This window comes from Bos indicus, chromosome 11 (genome assembly GCF_029378745.1).
Source record: "Bos indicus isolate NIAB-ARS_2022 breed Sahiwal x Tharparkar chromosome 11, NIAB-ARS_B.indTharparkar_mat_pri_1.0, whole genome shotgun sequence".
In the NCBI taxonomy this organism is placed as follows: domain Eukaryota; kingdom Metazoa; phylum Chordata; class Mammalia; order Artiodactyla; family Bovidae; genus Bos; species Bos indicus.
The window spans coordinates 94,806,818-94,828,283 of record NC_091770.1 but is presented as its reverse complement, the minus strand read 5'-3'; the positions used below and the strand labels follow the sequence as shown (position 1 = coordinate 94,828,283).

Here is a 21,466-nt window from a genome sequence, read left to right as displayed (position 1 = left end):
GGCGGAAGGGAGACAGATCACCGTCCTGGGCTGGACTGCTCCCCTGCCCAATCTTGCCTGGCTGTTGTCTCTTCAAAGCAGCCATGATTTTCCCTCCGGATTTTCAAGTTGGTGGGCCACTGCAGGGCTTTGTGCTAGAGGATGGCTGGCATTCGATCGAGCTGGTAACAAAAACAGTGCACTGTGGCACAGCTTGGGGCAAAACACGGTGGGATGTAAGATGCCCAGTGGACCACTGCCACACCTGCTTGATCCATCTAGCAAGGCAATGCCTGGATACACACATTCCTGCTCTCCACCTGCAAGGTGGTCCTAAGATGTCACTTGTCATTCCATGAAATACACTGAGCTCCTGCGGATGCCAGGTCCTCTGCTGGGCCCTTCAACACATCTCCCTTCACCCCCACTACAGCTGTCACATAAGGGTCATGATTGACCCCTCGCTGAGGAAACTGGGACCGGGAGAGATGAAACGACTTCCTTCAGCTCACACTGCTCAACAGTAGAGTCCAGCGTCATTCGGCCTGCTCTCGTCGTCCGTCCTCTCTGGATGCATCTTTGCTCTGGATTTCTGTGATTACCTGACGCTTTGTTAGTAAAGGAACTGAATTCATTTGGTTTTGCCCCGGTGGAAGATTCTGAAATTCTGTGTCTTTCATTAGGAAAGCTTGAGCTTAAGCTGCCCTTTGGTGACGGCATTCATTCCGTATGCGAACAGGCCTCCCTCCTTGCGTGACATACCCTTCCAGCCCAGAGAAGAGCAGAAAAGGCAGGTGTGATGGCCTCTGACCTTTGTCACATGTATCCAGCATGGCACACTTATTTAATCTTTGAAAGACCAAATGCATAAATGAATGGCATTCTGCTTACACACTCCTCACTTGGTACATAACACACATGCTAAGATGATCTCTTGTCTGTCGCTGCCTCCACTCTAAATTCCTTAAGGGCAGGATTGTGTCTACTTCATCTCTGGATCCCAACAAGCAGCCCAAAGTCTGGCACAAAGAGGGACCCCACAAATATTATAAATAAATATTTATAAATCATTATAATTAAATATCATAGATAAAGAGGGGAAGACTTTGGAATTTATCTCTGGGTTTCGGTAAGACTTTTATAAGTCCTGTGAATTTCACACCTCACTCAACAGCAGCAGCACCAACTAGTTTCAATAAGTGGTTTTATTACTTGTTAGATTTTACAAATTCTGATATTCGAACAGACTTCCACCTTAAAATTCTAAAACAACAAAGCGACCGTTGGAGGGGGTTTGATTTTTTTCCTTTTTTTTTTTTTTCTTTTCTGTTTAGGACTATTCAAAGTAACAAACTTTTTTTTTCCTTTTTTTTTTTTTTACATTTTTGCTCTGGTCATAAATATACAGAGAAAAAGAGGGAGAGAAAAAATGAACAAGTCATCCAAAGTATGGAGATAAAACAGTATTCCTAAGGCACGTGGCAGTCTTTGAAAATACAGAAGCTCTAGCCAACTTAAATTATTTGTTGTTTTTCCTCGCTCAGTCCACAAAACTGTACAGTGACACAAATGTTGTGTTGCAGATAGATCTTCCAAGTAATTCCAGTCCACAGAGCTGTGTCAGCCGGGGGTGGGGGGGCGCAATTATTTTCTTCCTCAGTTTCCAGGCGAGATCCTAAAATGTGGTTAGTTAGTTGCTCAAAGCCTCTATTTTAAAATACACTTGGAATTCAACTAAAGATAATTTCTTTTTTAAAGAAATTGTGGGGCGGGGGCAGAGGTGGGGGTGGGGCCGAGAGTCATTAGAAAAGGTTGGTAAGAGTCGTTTGCGAGGGGCTGTGAGGCTCGTGGCCCTCCAGGTTGCCAGGCACAGAAGTTAAGACGGACGTCACAGTCGGCAGGGTGGGGCTAGTCAAGTCTGTGAGGGTGGTGGGCGTGCTGGAGGGGCTGAGCGAGGCGTTGGACAGCTCCGAGGCCGGCCCCGACGGAGTCCCTGTCTGCAGCGCCGCCTCCGTCGACTTGTCCACGCCCGTGTTTTCCTGCCGTAAGAGGTTGCGCCTGAACTTGGCCCGGGCGTTCTGAAACCAGACCTGCGTGGGGGAGAGGGAAGGGGTGATCAGAGGAAGGCGGGGCGGGCAGGAACAGGAGATGAGCAAAGATCGCTCCAACTGTTTAAGCCCAGAGATGCTAATGGGGGTTCTGCCCGAATGGGGGTGGGGGTAGGGATTTATTTAAAAGTCTGGCTAGGGACTTCCCTGGGGGTATCAGCCTTCCAATGCAGGGGACACATGTTTGATCCCTGGTTGGGGTGTCAGGGTCCCTTATACCTCGGGGCATTAATTGACCCCCAGTACTGCAATTAAGACACAACACAGCCAAATAAATTAAAAAAAAAAAAAAAAAAAATTTTTTTTAAAAAAAGGTCTGGCTGGCAATTCTTTGTTCTTAATACAATAAAAACATCCTTTCCTCAAACTGCCTGTAATGGGGGTCTCCCCTTGTTAGAAGATTCCAGAACTCAGCCCCAGTCTCTAATATCGTAGCCACTAGCCACATGTGGCTACCCAGCACTTGAAATGAGCCTAGCCCCTAAACAGCTGGTCTGTAGCTGAGAACCATATATCAGAATGGTAGAACCATATCAGAAGGAGGTAGAATATCTCAATGGTCACTTTTATTTTCATGAATATATTTTCTATTGGACAAATTGGGCCAAACAAGATATAGCCTTACAATTAATTTTACAAGTTTCTTTTTGTTTTAACGAAGGTACTGGGAAATTTTCCATGTAAAATTATGTATGTGGCTCAGGTTGCATTTCTCTTCTCTTCTAGAAGATTCGCACAAACCAAATTTCCATCATTTTTGACCATGGTTCACAGGTTTTTCTCAGCAGTCGACTTTAAACAGGCAAAGATCCCACAAGTCCTTGTTGGTACCAATTTTCAAGTTTTTCATGGTAAGTCTGGGAAATACCAGAATGGTGTAAAGAACACAGAGGACTCAAGTCGGTAAACGATACTGCTCCTAATCCCCGCCACCATCACTCAGAGAAGGCACCCTGGACCACTGGGTTTCAGGTCTCCAGGCAGAGTGGGAACAACTGCCCAATTAAAGATCCCCCTCTCCCAACCTGCCCTCGTCCCAGCGTCCTTCATGGGGGAGGAAAGGGCAGTTACTGAGCTTGGTATGAAAAGAATGCCCGCGAGAGAGAATATGGGTTTGCTTTCATTTTTCCCTTGGCGCAGACACAGGCACACATCCACGCCCACACCATTGCACACGAGCCTGTACACACAAAGCATCAAAACTTGTCCACACAGCAGCACCCCCCACCACTAGCAAACTGCATAGAGAGATCCCACTGTACCCTGAGGTCCTCAAAATACTTCGGGAGAAGCCTAGAGAATCTAGGGGGGTGGGAGGTCCTAGTTTGCAAAGAAAAAAAGGCCAAAGGGCTGGGCGCCTTCACTTCCCTTTGCGTGAGGAAAACACCCGCCAGAAACCTCCCCATAAAAGAAAGGGGCTTAGGGAATTTTACAGATTCTGGGGTGTCCAGTTGCATATTTCCAGATGTGCCTGCATTTGCCTGTCTTCCCTGTGTCTCAGACAGGGATGGGAAGGACCAACTCCTGGCCCCACCCTACCCTGGGGACCACCCCAGAGAGGGGGGCTTGTGGCCTCCAACTTGTCTTTTTGGTGGCCTGATACCACTTGGGCTCAATTTAAAAGCACAGCCTCAAGAATCCTGGGGTAAGGAGAAAGATGGCCACTGTGAAGTTGGGAAACAAAGCTCTCTCCCATGCATGCTGGCTCCTTCCAGGAAGAAAGCACATTTTCCCCTGGCCTTCTGCCCAAAGCAAGCCCATCACCTCTTCTGGGGGCTCACAAATAAGGACAGTGCTTCTAAGACCAGCCTCCAGAGGCACTGGTTGGGGTCGGGGCTTCTTCCCTGCTCAACCCACAGAAATCTGCAGGGGTGAGACTGTGTGTCTGTCTGGGCCAGAGAATGACCGACAGAGAAAATGATGGAGGTGTCCCCAGACACCCTCAGAGAGAGAAGATGACTCCCCCAAAGTGTCATTTCAGACGGGGGAGACAAAGAAGGCTGGAGCCTTGATGCTCTTGCCACCATCCTATCCTAAGAGTGTGTGGCCCCGTGAATACCCTGTGAGTCTGACTCTCCGAGCAGGAGCAGGAAGCCTGGGGGTGGGGTGGGGGGGCAGTGCATCGCCCATTGGTCTGGGGCTCCAAGCCCTTGGGAAGGGCTGGAACCAGTTAGTTGCTGGCTGTTTGCTATTGCTCCGGCGTTGCCCCTAACAGTGGTTTGTAAACAATGACACCATCTTTCACAACGGCCTTCTCTGCTTTACTGGATCTGAGGCACTGGGAATCTGGTGGATGAAAGTCAACAACTCAAGCAAAAGCCAGTTGCCGTGGGGGTTTATGTGGAGTTTGTTTCTCACCCTAAGCCAGGCGTCACCAGAATTCTCCAGGGTATTTTTTTTTAAATCCCCTCCCAAGAGGATATTAGAACAGGGACCCTGTCTGAGCCATCTTCATGTCCCTGGGGATATCACACAGGGACTGGCAAAGATGAAGAGTCAAGTCACACACACTGAGTTAATAGCAATACTAACAGATAACATTTACAGAGCTCTTTGTGCCAGGCACCAGTCCCTCCTCTAACACGCACCATCACAACTTATCTCCATGACAGGCCAAGTAGGGGGGTACTGTCATTATCCCCATTTTATAGACTGAAAACCAGAGAGGAGGCTCAGAGAGGCAAAGTCACTTGCCCAAGGTCAGACGAAGGCCAAGCGGAGGTTAGGATTCAGGACGATCTGCCGTTAAAAAGTCCATGCTCTCCCTGCCACATGATCCTGAGTGAGTCAGCAAGTGAATGAATAAATGAATGAATGCGTGAGTGAATAAACAGAAGCAACTGTAGTGTAGTGGAAAAAAGAGCGCAGGTTGTAACTTCATAACTCCAGTTGTGCTTCTGCCACTGCCCAAGTGACCTGTGCAAGTCTTCTACCTCGGGGTCTGCCTCAGTTTCCCTGTCTATACAGGAAGGGGACTGGCCCGCACCACACCATCTCTATGGCCTCTTGGGGGTGCTCACAGGCTGTGACTCCAGGGCAACCGCAGCAAGGAAGATGACCTGCTCTACCCACTCAGCCCTCCCTATTCATCTCCCAGGGCGGGGGCGTGGTGCCTCAGTTGGGGCTTAAGTCCCAGGTGAATGAGGTAGCCCACATGGCTGCATGCCCCCTCCTCAGATACCCACTGGCCCTGCAGGCTGCACCTTGCCTCACAAATCCCCTTCTTCAGGATTCTTTCATCAAGGAGGCCAGGAGGGCCAGTGGGAAACCCTTTTTGCCCACAAATCCCCTTCAAAACCACCGCTAAGGAAACCAGCAGGAAGACCAAAGCTTCAAGCCCCAAAATGTCCACTGGCATTTTTTCATAACATGAAAATTAATGGCTGCACCCAAAGCATCTGACCAAAGATGGGACAAGTGGAAGTCAGGACCCAGCCACGCCACGCAGTCGCAGAGCAAACGTCTTATAACGAATGTTGTGCTACGTGTGCTTAGTCGCTCGTCATGTCCGACTGCGACCCCATGGGCTGTAGCCTGCCAGACTCCTCTGTCCATGGAATTCTCCAGGCAAGAATACTGGAGCGGGTAGCCATGCCCTCCTCCAGGGGATCTTCCCAAACCAGGGATTGAACCCAGGTCTCCTGTACTGCAGGCAGATTCTCTACCATCTGAGCCACCAGGGAAGCGATGAATGTTATGTGAGGGAAAAAAGAATAATGAATCATATCCTCTGGTATAACTTCATAAAGCAAGTAATAACGATCAGTATTATCCACTCTCAAGGCAACGGCCAAGCAATGTTCTAAGCATTTTACACATGTGAACTCCAGTTAGTGCCATATAAGGCTGACACTAATATTATGGTCAGGTGAGAAGAATGAGGCCTACAGTCCAGCCAAAGAGGTAGAGCTGAGAGGTGAGTCCCTGCAGGCTGGGCCCATACCCCCATCCACTACTTGACCTCCAAACTGTACACCTGGATTATTGGTTTCCTGTGTCCTCATAAGGGTAATTTTCCCCTCTATTTTTCTAACCTTCTGTATGGTGGGGCTATTTATAAACTTTAAAGAAAGTTTTCTTGAAAGAATAAAAAATGTGAGCAGTGGCCTGGACATCATGACCCCTTGATTCCAGCTCCAGGGCTACAACTACTTTGCTGTGGAGCCTTGGACAAGTTAGTCTACATCTATGGGTTGCAGTTTCCTTTCTTCTAAAATGGGAGATTTGGACCAAATCATCTATAAAATTCCCTCCAACTTCAGCTGTCCGTTTCCAGATCAAACAGTCTCTATAGTCCTGCACAAACGGCAGGAGAACAATGTTCACTGTCCCCATTTCACAGGTGGGGAAGCTGAGGCTCAGTGAACTGAAGGCCTAGTTTAAACCTCACCTTCTCAGTGAAGCCACCCCGACCACCACCCTCCCCAGGTCAGGGCCTCACGTTTCTGCTCTCGTTGCGCCCCTATATTTTTCCATCCTAGCACTTCTTCTATTTTATTTTTGTCAAGAGTTAAATAAGAGCTCTGTGGCCAAAAGCATTTGGGAAATGTTGGATTAGACAACACTGAATCTGCTCAAGAGTTCTCAATACCTGTGCTAGCCCAGGGTACTCTGATCACCAAGAGAAGAACACGGTCAGTCTGTAGCCTACTGCAAACTTAAATGGTCCTGGAGTCACTTAAAAGATATTATAACTATGAGATATTTCAAATATACGGAAAAATATAGAGCTCAATCTTATAACCATTTTAATTATTTATACACTACCTTGCTGGACATTGTCTCCCCCTGGACCATACAGTTCCAGCCAGGCCTGTTCACTGCTGGGGTCACCACTGAATACTCAGTACTTCATGCCCCACCCAGAAGATGGCAGCTCCGGGTACGTGTTGAAGTGAGTGAACAGAGGAAAGCTCGTATCCTCGGGTCTTGAGCTCTCACATAGGTTAGTGATGACTAATGGCATCTGAAGAATGTTTTTAAACTGTTGATTGTTAAAATGTATTCTCCTTCAAAGTCACACCCAGAACCCCTAGGGAGACCTCCACCCATCCAAATCCATCAGCTCATCAGCCCCTTCCCCAAGTCTATGGCACCTTAATATTCTGTCTTCCTGACACCTCTCCAGGAGAAAAGAGAGGCAACACGGAGGTGCATGGATGTGCTGAGGAGTGGTCTCCAAGAACTGGTAAAGCTTAACGTCTTAATGGACCACTGTCCAAGGGGCCATTCTGTCTCCCAGTCACTTTGCTGACTGGTGACAAGTATTAAGGCTGTCCTGCTGTTGGTAGTGAAAGTTCTGAGCATGTTTTATGCCCCTAGGGCTTTACAACAGAATTCCCACTTGCATACCAAGACGTAGCATCTACGACTCACTCCTTCCCTAGTCTCCCTTCTGTACTGCTGCATTCAGGGCTTCCCTAATAGCTTAGACAGTAAAACATCTGCCTGCAATGCAGGAGATCCAGGTTCAATCCCTGGGTGCGGAAGATCCCCTGGAGGAGGAAATGGCAACCCGCTCCAGTATTCTTGCCTGGAGAATTCCATGGACAGAGGAGCCTGGCAGGCGACAGTCCACGGGGTCAAAAAAAGTTGGACACGACTGAGTGACTAACACATACACACTGCTGCATTCAGCAACCAGATCCAAGGGGAGGGGGCGCTGAGAATCTCAATCCCTATACTATGCTATACTGGAAAAGCTCCGGAATCAGACCAATCCTGGCTTGACTCCTCTCATTACTGATTAGCTGTGAGACTCAGTGCAAGGATTTTAGCCTCTCTGAACCTCAGTTTTCTCATCTGCAAAATGAAGATAATTAAACTTTTAAATGTGTGCAAAAGGGAATGGTAGACTGAACCGTGCTAGGTAAATGTGTATGAAATATAGTATGTATTGAGTCCCTAATATGTACTTTATAAATTACCCATCATGTCATCTTATTTACTCCCTGCAACCACCTAGGAAAGCATTATCATCCTCATTTTATAGCTGAAGCTCAGAGAGGTTAAGTCACTTGCTCATAACCATTCAGGGAGTCAGTGGGAGGACTGAGTCTGGACGTCATATCAGCTTCAAATTCCGGCAGGGATACTGCACCCCAGGCACGCCATGTTGATGGTGCTTATGTATCACAGATTTGGTAACAGCCCAGAACCCCTAGATACACACACACACACACACACACACACTTCTGGGAACACAGCCTCAACCTCAACCTGCCCCACCATGCAGACCACAACCTGCAGGGGGCACCCAAGGCCTAGCACCATTAAGCTGGTGTAGCCAGTGATGAGAAACCATTTCATGGGCACCTACTTTGTAGCGGCAGTATCATGCTTCCCATTCACTGTCTCAATCCTCAGGAATTCTCAGGGTGCGAACTATTATTATCTCCACTTCAAAGACAAGGATGTGGGCTCTGAGAGGAGACGTTAAAGTGTCCAAATCACATTGCTGGTATGTCAGAAAGGTGTTACCTTTCAAAGCCCCACCGGCTGCTTGGCCCCAAACTGCCCCCAGCTGGCCCATCAGTAGTCAGAACACCTGGGAGAGGGCCCCACCCTGCCAATACCGGTTCCTGTATCCTCAAGTAAATCACTTCATCTCACTAGTTCTTAAGCTGCTCATCTGCAAATGAGCAGGTAAATATTAAGGTAAGGGAGACAGATGACTGACTGGAAAGACAATGCTTCGCAAACTGCTGCATAATCATGACCCGTTGTGCCATTAGGGAATGTTAAGGATTTGTACAGGAGATTGGGAGAAAGGGGAGGAGGGAGAACAGTGGTCCAGTGTGCCTTTCAGGTACAACTGACCTCACCCCAGCGATGTTCAGGCTCTAAACGATACTCAGAGGCAGTCTCTGCTGGACTGGCTTAGGGAGAAGGAGCAATGCCCATTGATCAGATGGGCCTGGATTTGGATCCAGCTCTGCTACTTAACAGCAAAGTGTGACCTGGGGCAAGTGAAAATCATTTGGGCCTCAATGTTCTCATCTATACAGTCGAGGAGTATCACTATCATGATGCCTGATAGTGAGGACTTGATGAGTAAATGTATGTCATAAGCCTTTTAACACATAGTAGACACAGGAGACCACTCAAGCATATACTGATTAGTAGACATACCATAACTGTCAGTGGTTCTCTCTCTGTCAACTAGTCCTATGTCCTGGCTCTTACATGTCCCCATGTGGAGAGGGCATGCAGGTGCTAAGAGCCCTGGCTCAGGATTCTAGGGGAGGAGGGGCAAGCCTAGACCCAGGTCACCGAGGTGAACCTTTCCTCAGGCACAGGGTAGGTAACTGGTCTCTCCCCTGGTCTTCCACAGAATCCCTCCCCTCCCAATTGATCACACTATGGGGAAACTGATCGTGGGTCAGTCTTGACACCTAATAGTTGAAATTCTTCAGGGCCAGGGCTGTGGCTCATCCATCTCTGGGTCCCCAGGGCCTGATGTCAATAGGTACTTGGTTAGATGAAAGGTAACTATGCTGGAAATGGCAAAGCACTCCTAAATCAAGCCACCTGCCTTACTAAGGCTGAAAGAGACTGGCTCCTCACTCCACATTCAGACCCAACTACAGGTGCTTACTCTTTATTTCATTTAATCTGGATTAAGTGTGGAGGTGTCTGTGCCATAATGGTGCCCATTTTACAGATAAGAGAGTTATGGCTCAGAGAGGGAGTAATTAGTTCATCCAAAACACACATCCAACTGAGTACAGGGACAGAAGGGAACCAGCTCTGCCTGACTTCAAGCCCCTGTTCCTGACCCTGCCTGCTCCAAGGGCTTGATTCACGTATCCTTTCCATGGAAAGGTGAGAATCACCAATTCACCATAAGGGCATCTTAGAAAGAAAGGACTACTAACCAGAGAGAAGTTGGCGGCTGCAGATCCAAATTCCCCCCAGGAATTCCCTACAGTCCAAATTCCCCAGGGCTGAGGAACAGAGGGGGCGCCAAGGAGGGTCCTCTGATCTAACCCCCAAAAGGACAAGTCCGAGGGAAATGGACCAGCGGGACCCGAGACCCCAACGGAGCGGGGACGCGGCAGGATCCCCGCCTCTTCTCGAGCCCCAGCCAGAGAAACCCTTGGGCAAGGCGGACCCAAACGCAACCGCGGGGTAGCGGAGCTCTGCGGGGAGGGGGGAGAGGGGCGGGCCCAAGAGGCGCAACGGCGTCCCATTGGCGGGCCCTCAGTTCCCTCCGCTACGTCACCGAACCGGCAAGACCAAGCTGCCCCTGACCCCACTCCTGGTGCGCCGCACTGGGCATCCGGACTCCACGGTCTCCGGAGACCTGCGGATCCTCACCCGCGCCACAATCCCCTCTGCTACTTCTGTCACCCCCAAAATGTTTTTTTTTTTTAAGTCCTAACAGACTCGCGGGAAAACTTAGAGTGGCTTCACAGCCTTCAGGGTCATCATCACCCGTCACCTACCGGTGTTGCCAGCCACCCCCGGGCCCTCAGTCCTCAAAGACTTGGGGGCTGGAAGTTGGGACGGACTAGCCTGCACTCAAATCCCAGCACCACTCCTCCTATTATGAGACCACAGACAGATCACTACTTCTCTCGATTTTCTTACCTCAAAATGTGCGTTGTTATCCCTACAATCACATGGTCTGAGGAATAAACTGGTTAAACTGGCTATAAAGGGAGATATTCTCCCACCTTATTATACAGATGGGGAAACTGAAGTCCAGCCACCAGAATAATCGTTTATACTATTTAATATGTTAACTGATGAATCTAGTTAATGTTACTCTCACCCACCATCCACTGAGTGGTTAAGTGCCAGCTACAGTGATGGGGACTTACATTATCTCAATAGCTCCTGTAATGTAGATAATTTTTGTGCCCATTTCATATATAAGGAAACTGAGGCTCAGAGGGGTTAAGTGATTTAAGGCCACGGATCAAGGAAATGAGTAAGAGGAGGAGCTGAAGATTTAAAAATTGGTGATCCAGGACACTGTCGTGAATTTGGGTCACCCTGGACTCCCCAAAGGAGGTTCTTAACATCTTTGAGGGGATGGAGGGACCCTTAGGAAATCTGGTGAAAACGCTGGATCCTCTCTATCGAGAGAGCACACTCCATACAAGCGCAAGGCTGCTCAGTTTCAGAGGCACCCATCTACTTCCACCCAGGGGATCTGCCCTAACCCCTCTCCCTTACCAAACCTTGCTTCTGGGAGAGTCTAAGAAACAACAAAGAAACAGAAGGAAAATCCAGAGAGAGAGACAGAAAGAAAGAAACTAGAGAGAGCAAGCGAGGAGCAAGCAGCAGAAGGAGCAAAGGGCTAACAGCAGTTGCCTTGGACTGGCATTGTGGTATAAGGGGCCAGGGTGGGGAGGGGAGCTCTAGAGTTATCTGAAATGCTTGAACCTTTTACAACATGAACATATTTGTGTGTCACTTGAGTAATAAATAGCAACTAAGAATTGCTTACAAGAAAGAAAAGAAATTGTGTAGACAAAGAGGACAGAGGGACCCACAGACACAAAACAGAAACACCGAGGGACAAAAACTTGAGGAGAGAGAACACCTCAGAGTAAGGGCGGGGGTAGGGGTGGGGGACTTGAAATACAGCCAGAGATAGACTGAAAAGATGGAGAAAGAGAACAGGGAAAGATAAAGAGATAGGCGGACATAGAACAGGAGGTCCTTCCGCAGCCCACAGCCGCTGTGGGGTTCCACCTCACAGGTTCCTCAGGTCCTGACGCCACCGAGGCCCCCACCCGTAGCCCCGGCCCAGCTGACCTGCAGGACCCGCTTGGTGAGGCCTGTCTTTTGCGCGAGCTGCTTCAAGTCCTTGGCGTCGGGGTTGTGGTTAATGGCAAAATAAGACTTCATGGTCCGAAGCTGGTGGTGCTTGAAGGAGGTGCGCATGCGCTTCGTCTTCTGGCTGCTCGGGTACGGCTGGTCTCGGTCCAGGTGCTCCGCGTCGTTCTCGTTGCAGCTCAGGGCTGGGGAGGGAAGGCAGAGGCCGAAGGTGAACCTCCTGGCCCGGCTCCCCACCCCCTACACTGCCAAGTCCACACCCACCTCACGATCCGCCAAATGTTTCTAGCCTCAGGACCACACTGCGGGTGCCGCACCCCGCTGAGATGGAGATATTATCCCATTTTATAGATTTATAGGGGAATTTGAGGTTGAGCCATATACCCGGGGTCTCTCAGCTTGGAAATGCTGGATTCAAATCCAGCTCTAGGAAATTCCAAAAAACATTCTGAGCCACCATGTTACAATAAAAATAGTAATGACAACTTGTCAATGACATTCAACTCCACAAGATGTGCTAATGGGCTTTACATGCACATTTTCATCCTCAAAACCTTTTGAGCCAAGCATTATTTCCCCCCTTTTTACAGATGTTGAAACTGAGGCTCCTAAAGGGAAATCACTTGACCTCGGACACAGCAGGCCCATTACCTTCCCGCTTCTCCCCGAACTCCTAAGGAGAAATGCAGTCTGTAGCCTTCCCTGCCCCTTGCTCCCACACAGGGTCAGGGGCAGGCACCTAGAAGTCATAGACTTCCACTCACGTTCCAAACCCTCCACCCACTTTCATCTCTCCGTTCCCACACCCAAAGTACTGCAGGACCCCTTAGCCCTGGGCCGGAAATGCTGGGCTGGAGGTTGGAAATTGTATTTTGTAGCTTCATCCTCACCACTCCTGTGAGGCAGCCGCTTTTCAGTTTTACAAACGAGATCAATGAGGCAGAGAGGTTAAGCGATCTTTGGAAATTTCGAGGAGTGGCACAGTACTTAGCCAGAAAGGGAAGGAAGTTGGAGGAAGAAATTAACATGTATTCCACACCCAGGGTATGCCTTTGGCCCTACATACAAGGGGGGGTGGGGCTAGGGAGGGCTTCACTACTGCTCCAATTGCTATTCACCCCATTTTAAAGATGAGGAAACTAACACGAAGGGAAATGAAGCCACACCATTGGTTAAGGCTGAGCCCAGATTCAACACTGCAGTTCTTGCCTCCTTGCTGTTTCTTTCCCCTACACCACAAAGGCTGGCAAAGATGAAGCATGACTCTTTGGGGAGCGTGTCCCTATCCAGAAGGGGCCCAGCTGGGGCTGCCAATGCCTGGAAGGCACTGGGGGTGGGGGACAGGGATGGAAAACTCGGGCTTCAGAAAGTTGCTTAGCAACCTGGTGGCTGATGGGGACATGCGGGACCCTTCTCCAAGATCCCCTCAATACATCCTGAGCCATCTTACTTTGGGGAGTGCCTCATAGGAGATTAATTCAGTCCCCCCTAAAGTGGGCAGCTGGGAATATATCTCCTGTTTCATCACATGCCCATAACAGAGCTGCAGATTTAGCAAATAAAAATACAGATTGTCTAGTTAAATTTGAATCGCACATAAACAATGAACAAGTTCTTAGAATGATATCTGAAATACTGCATGGGACATACCTATACTGAAAATTAATCTGTTGTTTGCCCAAAACTCAAATATTGCACTGTATACACTTATACTAAAAAAAAATTATTCATTGAATTAAAATTCAAATGTTGTGTGGGATACACGTACACTAAAAAATTGTATTTTTCCTCTATTTAAAATTCAAATGTTGTAAGGGATACACTTACAGTAAAAAAAAAAAAATTGTCGCTTACCCAAAATTAAAATTTAACTGGGAGTCCTGCATTTTATCTGGCAATACTACCTCAGAAGCACTCCTGCTCCCCTGGTGGCCTACTCCTCCCCTGCCCAACTGAGGAGTAATCCCCTGCAGAAAAAGTGTGCAAGATGCAGGTCTTATCCCTAACCTTGAAGTTGTCAGCAAGTAGCTACACCTCCTAAAGTCCCCTTCCCACAGGCAACCAGGCACCCAAGTTCTCCAGCTGGGCTTTACTCTCACTGAGAGCACCCAGAGTAAAGAATGGGGATCCAGCAATTTAAAGGGGATCAGAGAATGACTCCAAATGTGATCCATGGAAACTGCCCTGCCCCCCTGCTGTGGGGAAAGACCCTCTTCTTGCCCCTAGTCCCCAGCTCCACAGGAGGTGGTGGGGGGGGGTTGGGGAGTAGGGCAGGCCTCCCCACAGGGGATCTCTGGGCCCATTCCTCCGCCCAGCCCCCACCTGGGCCTTGCTGCTGTTAATGAGCTCCATGGGGACCCTGGCGCCCCACGCACCCAAGGGACGTGCCCTGAGCTCGGCCTATATTGGGGGGGGCGCGGATGGTGGTTGGGGGAGGGAGAAGGAAAGGGCAGAGAAAGGAGAAAAAGAGACAGATGTAGAAAAAAGAGAGAATGGAGAGAAAAGGAGAGGTGGGGGCAGGGGGATGGGGGAAGATGGACAGAGCCAGGAAAAAAGAGGAGAGGGAGAGAAAAAGAAAGCAGTGGATATGGAAGAACCAGAGAGAGACAGCTACAAAGACAGAAAAAAATCAGGAGACACACAGAGAGCCAGAGGGGTCACCAAGGCCCAGAAATAGTAGGGATGCGGTGTGGTGAAGGGTCCAGGTTAAGGAACTAAATCCCGGTCTTGGGCAGGCCCCGTCCCTTTGGCGTGGCTTTTTCAAAGCCGTTACAGGCCGGGTAGGGAGGAAAAGGGGAAGGATGAAAAAGGAGGGGAGGGCAGAAAAGAATTCGGCCCAAGGTAGGGAGGCCCAGGAAGGCCAGCAGCAAGGGCAGGGGACCGCACTAGGGGCAAAGGAGCGGCTGTTGGGCCCAGATTCGGTTGCTGCCCCAGGTCCCCTCACTCTGGCCCCCAGCTTCCCAGCCGGGTGAGATTCCCCAGGATCGGATCCGGGGAGGAGCAAGGGGACGAGGGGAGGGGGAGAACCAAGCTTTCTCTCTCTTTTTTTTTTTTTCCTCTCAATTAGGCCGATTCAATGGAGCTAAAGAGCTCGTAAAATCATGAATAATTTACTCGTGATCTGTTATTAACCCATCGGGTTTCGAGCTCTTGTCGCTGGGACTGAACCTGTAATCAAATCTGACTTCGCCTCATTTTACTAAAGACGAGATTGTAGGTTCAATTGTCTAAATAATGGATTGGAATCAAATCAGTAATTACGCCGCCAGGCGCGCGCGCACACACGCACACACGCACACACACACACACACACACACACACAAAGCTGGGGCTGGGGGAACTGGGCATCCGGCCGGTCCGCGCGGGACTCCCGTGGCCGCGGCGCGAAAACTCGGACGCGAGGCGCAGAGCCCGGGCCCCTGACCGGCTCCGGCCGCCTTGCCGCGCCCGAGGCCGGGGTCGGGTAGGTTTCAGTTCTGCCTCCGGGACCTGAGCTAAGATCTCGGACCAGAGGGGCTTCCAGAGGAGGGCCAGCCGCGGCGGCCACCGCCCCGGAAGGACTTTCCGATCCTGCGGGCCCCGCCGCTCTAACTGTCCTTCCCTAAGCGAGGGCCGGGCGCACCGACGGCGCCTCCTCCCCACTCTGCCCGAGCTCACTGCCCCGTAGTAAGGTGCCGCTGCTCCTCCACCGACTGTCCCCCACAGCGATGAGCTTTGCAGGGGGTTCTTGTGGCTGGGCCCCTGGGTGTGGGACATTCACACCAACAAGCTCGAGTCCTCACAATCGGAATCACGCGCGCGCGCACACACACACACACACACACACACACACACACTTGCCCGGACATAACCACCGAAATCGCACCCTCCACGGGGCCCTCTTTCCAGTCCCAACAGCCCGCGGCCCACACTGTGGCCCTTTCTCTTCAGCGGGAGCAGGCAGGGGAGAAGGAGGCCTGGTCGGGGAGGCGCCCCCATTTCTCAATCTAGTCCGGGAGCCCGGAGTAAGCAATCCGCACAGCCACGGGCAGCGCGCCTTGCTCGGGTTCCACCAGCTTAGAAAGCCCGGGCCAAGGCCAGAGACAGGAACACCGGAATGGAGAAAGAGACAGGAACTTAGAAACCTGGAGACACACGCAGAGAGAGAAACGGGGGCCTAGAGACCCAAAAGGAGAAAAAAAGAGAAAGGGACCAAAGAGAAAAGGAGGAGAAGGCATGCGTGGGGCAGACTTGTAGAGGTGCCAGCTTCTCTGAAACTCAGCCTCCAGCCACATCTTGCTCTGAGTGGCGCGGCCTCCTCAGGGAAGGTGGAGGAGCAGCAAAAAGCACAAATAAATCGCTGTACCGTCTACCTTTCCATTGCAAACCTGTCTGCCCAGGGAAAACATAGTCCCGCTCCCCACCCATCAGGAGCCCTGTGGCCCAGCCCGCCCGCTGCTTTCTACTGGAGGCCGACCGCACTTGATAAATAGACCCGCTTTGTTTTGGGGAACCGGATCTGGACTCAGGGTAGTCTGTTCAGGGTTGGGGGTGACCGAGGGATGCAAGTTTTGGAAAGCCACATCTCTTACAGAGCTTTCAACAAATCTTAAATCTGCCTTGCAGACCTCGCTGCAGCCACCTTACCATTTACCAGACTGGGGGCTGTATTTTCCTCCCAGCTCCACACACCAAGACATATGCCCCATGATCACCCAACAAACAACTTCGTTGGAGCGAACAGGGGACCCCCACCCACCTATCATTCTCCACCCCCTGCCCATGCCAGCTCAGATTTTTAAAGATGAAAATAATCCTGACTTCTTCCCCACCACAGCCCTCTCCGCACAGTTCAGGGGTTTGGTTTTGTTTTGTTTCCACTTGCGCATTAGACTAAGGGGAAAAGGAGGAAGAAAACAAAGTCTCTGAATCCGATTCTGCCCCAAACGAAAGAAAGAAAGTAATTGCAAATAAACTCTATCAAGTTCAGAAGCCCAGGGAGTCATAAACCTTCCCGGCCGTGCAGACTTCGGGCAGATGTTGACGGGCCTCAGAACCGCTGCAGCTGTCCTGAGCTAGGAGGGACGCGGGAGGGGGCAGAGCCTCTCCCGGAACAACACAGGGTTCAAAGACGCCGGAAATTCGAAACAAGCCCTCCACCCCAACCCCAGCGAAAAGCCAGGCCTTCTCGGTCTCATCCTGGGGCGCCGGCTTTGGAGGGTCGCAGCTCTCATCTCGGCGCCCCACTGTCACCCGGAACTCGGAAGAAGAACCAGGGGGGGATCCCGAGACCTGGTGGAACAGGAGGATCGGGCAGGACACTACAACCCGCTTTTGCTCAAGAGGCTCCTGGGCCCAAGTTTCCCGAGCCTGCCGCCCACAGCACAACTTTACATGACCTGGCCGCAAGCCAGGCCAAACTCGGTGGCCCCGGGCCACCGCCAGTCCTTTCTCTTGGGACCCCCGCCGCTCGGCCTCGCTCAACCATCGCCCCAGATCCTCTCCCTCAGCCATGCCAGCCTACAGCCTGTGTGGTGTCGGCTCTGCCATGCTTTCTCGATACTTGCACTTTCTGCTCAGCCAAGTGGGTAAAAGGCCCAAGACAAAAACCCTCTAAAAGATTTCTCAGCTTCGAGGTACTGCACCGGGAGCATCAAGACCACTCCAGCCGAGGGCGCAAAGGCTGGAGCCCAGAGAGCTAATGGCGCTTTCTGCCAGGTCATCTGGTGGGCATGGGGAAGCCAAGAGTGACAGTAAACATGTACAGCACACTGAAATTCACTTTGCCCTCAGCCTCTGACTCTGTGCACCTTCCCTCAACCCGTCGGGGCCCGCTCGCGGCTCCTCGCACTCACCAGCGTTGTAGGCGGCCAGATCCGCCCCAGGCCCGGGGCTCTTGCGCTTCCTCGGCCGCCCCTTCTGCACTGTGCCCACGCCATTGTAGTAGGGAAGACCCAGAGGGTTGGCCCCAGCTGCACCCAGCCCGGCGCTCTTGGCCGCGGCGGCTGCCGCTGCTGCAGCCGCCACGTCGGCGTGGTTGAAGTGCGCGGGGTACTCGCCCTGCAGCAGCGCCTCGAAGTGCAAGCGGCAGTAGACCAGGCTGTCCTTCATGCCGAAGTGGTCACCCGTGGTCAGCATCTTGTTACACGTGGTGCACGTGAAGCAGTTGAGGTGATAAACCAAGTCCCGAGCTCGCATCACCATCTCCGAGGCCGAGATGCCCAGGTGGCAGCGGGCGCAGCGCTGCACAGAGAAGCGCCTGTAGGGACCATCGAGGGAGGGACTGTGGGGACACACGGTTGGGTACCCCCCGTATCCCTCCTCCAGGTACCGCTGCTACCACTGGTGGGAATCCACTCAAGACGGGCAACCGGGTCTTAACTTGGAGGATGGGGCAAGAGGGAACTAGATTTTGGCCCATATCTGGTCCAACCCTGAAACATAGTTTCCCTTAACCATTTTCGTGTCTACAAAGGCTTTACTTTACCCAGAGTCTGAGCAAGCCCTAGGAAAGCCTCGCTGGGGAGTAAGGGAAACTTCCCATTCATCCCTTCCTCAATCTCTACCCCTGCCCTCCACACCAGTGCCTGGGCATCCTACAGACCTTTGTAATTCCTAAGAAACAGAGACAGGGAGAGAGACAGAGGCAGGGGAAGGGGAGGTGCGGTTGAAATAAGCAGACCTAACCCTAAACCAGGAGAAGAGAACCAAGGAGCCTGGAGCCTGCCTGTTAGTGATTCCGGTTCTTCAATCCTGACCAGCTTTCACTCCCATCTCCAGGAAAGACCCGGAAATGCACCCAATCTGATCCCCGTCTCTGTCTCCAACTTTGTTCCACACCAGTCCAGACTGCCTGGGTCTGGGGGTGCCTGTTTCAGTTCCCCCCAGTTGACCCAAGAAACTTCAGAGGGAGAAGGGTGCCCAACTCAAGCTTATTTTTGGTCTAAGCTAAAAAGAGGGCAGCTTCTGCTTTTCTCTGGCTCTCCACCGACACTTCACAGATCTTTCCAAGAGTTCCCTCAGATTATTGCTTAAAAAGGATGTCAGTCAATTTGTACTGGCTTGGAGAAGGGGGGGGACTACATAGGGAACCCTCCCTTGGGACAAGACTGGATCTGAGACCAGGGGTCCTGGCTGCCCCGGGGCGGTGGGTCCCGAGGTGGGGGCTACCTGTAGTAGTCTTCCTTGCAGTAGATGCTTCCATCCTTGCTGAAGCAGGTGAGCTCCGACTCCAGGTTGAGCTTGCACTCGCAGCACTTGAGGCAGCGCATGTGCCACTGCTTGTCCACCGCCAGCAGGTAGTAGCGGTCGGAGATCTTGCCCCCGCAGCCGGCGCACAGCGCAGCGCGGTCACTGCTGATGGACGGCATGGTCTGCGGAGGGAGGGAGGCGCGAGACCGCAGCGCCTGCGTCAGCCTGCGACCCCACCGCCGCCACGCCGCGGGGAAACAGGCACGCACCCGCAGCTCCCTCGGTGGCTCGAGCTAGCCCTAAACGCAGCGGGGTGGCTGCCAGGGTGTGTGGTACGCCTCCTCTACGCCAAAAGGCCCATATCCAAGGGGCTCAGAACCCAGGTCCGCCCATGCAGCCCAAGTCGGTCGCAGGCCCGGACCGGCTGCTGGCCTGGACAGACCTTCCTCCTTACTTTACCCCCTTCCTGTCCCCTCTGCTCTTTTCCCGAAGGGCTCATGCTTCGTTGGGGGACTGGGGGCAGTCGTGGCTACTTCAGCCAAGCCCTCCAAAAGCTGTCCCCAAACTGTTTCTTAAAGGAGCCACTCTGCTGGGCCCCAAGAAAAGGGATAAGATGACCATTATAAAAGTCACCCTCCACCCAGACTCCTCTCCAGAGACTCGGTCGAGTTCTTGGCCCCTAACCCCAGTGATCTCTGAATTCTTAAGCCGGAGGTTTAGGCCAGGGCAAATAGCGCGCGGCTACCACCTCTGCCACATTGGCTGGGGCCCTCTTAGGTCCTGAGAGAGGCTGAGTGTGGTGCATGGGCACCCTCAAAGTCTCCCAACGCAGGATAGGCCCAATCCAAATCCTCTCCTAACCTGACAGGCTGAGTGGGTACAACTCCGGAAGAAGAGCTTGGAAACAAGAGGCACTGGGGCTGCTGTTCTCGCTTTCCAAGCAGAGAAGCTTCGCTGCTGCTCCCCACCTCCTTGGCCTCTAAAGGGCACTGCGGGGCCTGGCTTGGGCAGTGTCTGTTTGTCTGGCCCCCAGGAAGGTCGGAGGCAAGGAACTGGCTATTTGGGGCTGGGCTGGTGGAGCCAGGTGTGGAGATCCGAATGGACTCTCCTTCCACAAGAACCAGGCCAGAGCCTGAACGGCCAGCCCTAACCGGGCCGAGTGAGGCCAGCCAGGAGGCCCGAGATGCGAACAACGAAGAGCGCTGGCCTGGAAGACTTCGACCTCTGAAACTGTGCTGGGACGGGAACCCCGATTGCCAGGAGGCGGAGAGTAGCTCCAGTCGGCTGGAGACCCCGGTGCTGCCGGGTTGGTTCGTCCTTCCCCGCGCCGAAGGCGGCCAGAGCCGAGGAGAGCGCGGGGTTGGCGACCAAAGAGCCCCTTGAAGTGAGAAGAGAGCCATCGGGCCGCGGGTAGGACTTCGCTCCCACTTCGGGAGAAATGCTCTCTTCCACCTTTAGGGTCTGAAATTTCGGTCTCAACCTTGTTTCCCTCCTCCGCCCCAGCAGCCGGGTTTCCCGTGAGCCGGGAGCTACGGGCCTTGCATCCTGTCCGCAGATCCCCAGCGTCCAGTCCCGCGCGGCACGAAGGACACTCCCCAAAGTGCCCCCAAACTTAGGAGAGCAAAGGCGCAGACCGATCCGGCCGCGTCCCAGCTTCTGGCCCGGACCCCGCAGCCGTGCGCCTACCGTCTCCGTGTCGCCGCGGTCGATGGCGGAGCTGATGGCGGGAGCCTCGCTCTTGGCCCTGCGGTCCATCTCGTCGATGACCCCGTGCACCTCGGGGCCCGACAGGCTGTGGAACAGCATCGCGGCGGGACCGGCGGGGCCGGGGGCGCGGCTCCTCCGCGGGAGGGCTTGCCCCCCGCCTCAGCTGCCTGGCGCTCCCCGCACTAACGGGCCCGGTGCATCGCCACCGCGGCCCCGGCCCCGCCCGAGCTCGGCTGTGCCCCCAGGCCGGGCTCTGGGCCCCGGGCGCCCGCGGGCCAGGACGCCTCCCGCCGAGGCGCGGGGGCAGCTACATCGCGGGGCGCCTGGGCGGCGGCGCCAAAGCCAGGGTCACAAGGGCACGGGGAGGGTGGGGGAGGAGGTGGGGTGCGGGAGGGGGCAGGAGACCAGGGCAGAGGTCGGCCCCCGCCGCGGGCGCTTTCACGCCGCGGGCATTGCCCGCCCGGCTTCGGCGCCCCGGGCGCAAAGCAGGAGCGCAAACTCTGCCCGAGGCGGCGACGGCTGCGGTCGGGGCTCACTAGGGAGCGACTAGGTGCCCGCGGCGGCCCAGCTGCCTGGACCTCTCCCCTCCCCGGGGTGTGCCCCCAGCCCAAGGCGACCCGCTTAGGCGCTGGGTCGGCTATGGGAGTAGGGGTTTCTCCGGAGCCAGCTAGCCGAGCGGAGACACCAGGAGAATTGAAGAGGAGGAGGAGGAA

The 21,466-nt window shown here is 52.8% G+C and overlaps 1 protein-coding gene across 1 annotated transcript; it reads right to left on the bottom strand.

Annotated features, from left to right (window-relative positions):
- Positions 1 to 1,166: 1,166 nt before the first annotated feature.
- Positions 1,167 to 20,968, bottom strand: LHX2 (LIM homeobox 2). Its single transcript, XM_019970805.2, has 5 exons — positions 20,733 to 20,968; positions 19,026 to 19,228; positions 17,711 to 18,114; positions 11,856 to 12,061; positions 1,167 to 2,069 (listed from the first exon to the last, which is right to left on the bottom strand). Exons 1-5 carry the CDS (start codon positions 20,850 to 20,852, stop codon positions 1,782 to 1,784), a joined length of 1,221 nt encoding a protein of 406 aa, XP_019826364.2. The 5' UTR covers positions 20,853 to 20,968; the 3' UTR covers positions 1,167 to 1,781.
- Between the last annotated feature and the right edge of the window lie 498 nt (positions 20,969 to 21,466).

Excerpts from the sequence above, each read along its gene's own strand:
- LHX2 (XM_019970805.2), bottom strand. The coding sequence starts at position 20,852 with ATGCTGTTCCACAGCCTGTCGGGCCCCGAGGTGCACGGGGTCATCGAC. Across the intron at positions 18,115-19,025 it reads TGCAAGGAAGACTACTACAG|GCGCTTCTCTGTGCAGCGCT; the intron begins GTAGCCCCCACC and ends TGGTCCCTACAG. Across the intron at positions 2,070-11,855 it reads TCACCAAGCGGGTCCTGCAG|GTCTGGTTTCAGAACGCCCG; the intron begins GTCAGCTGGGCC and ends TCCCCCACGCAG.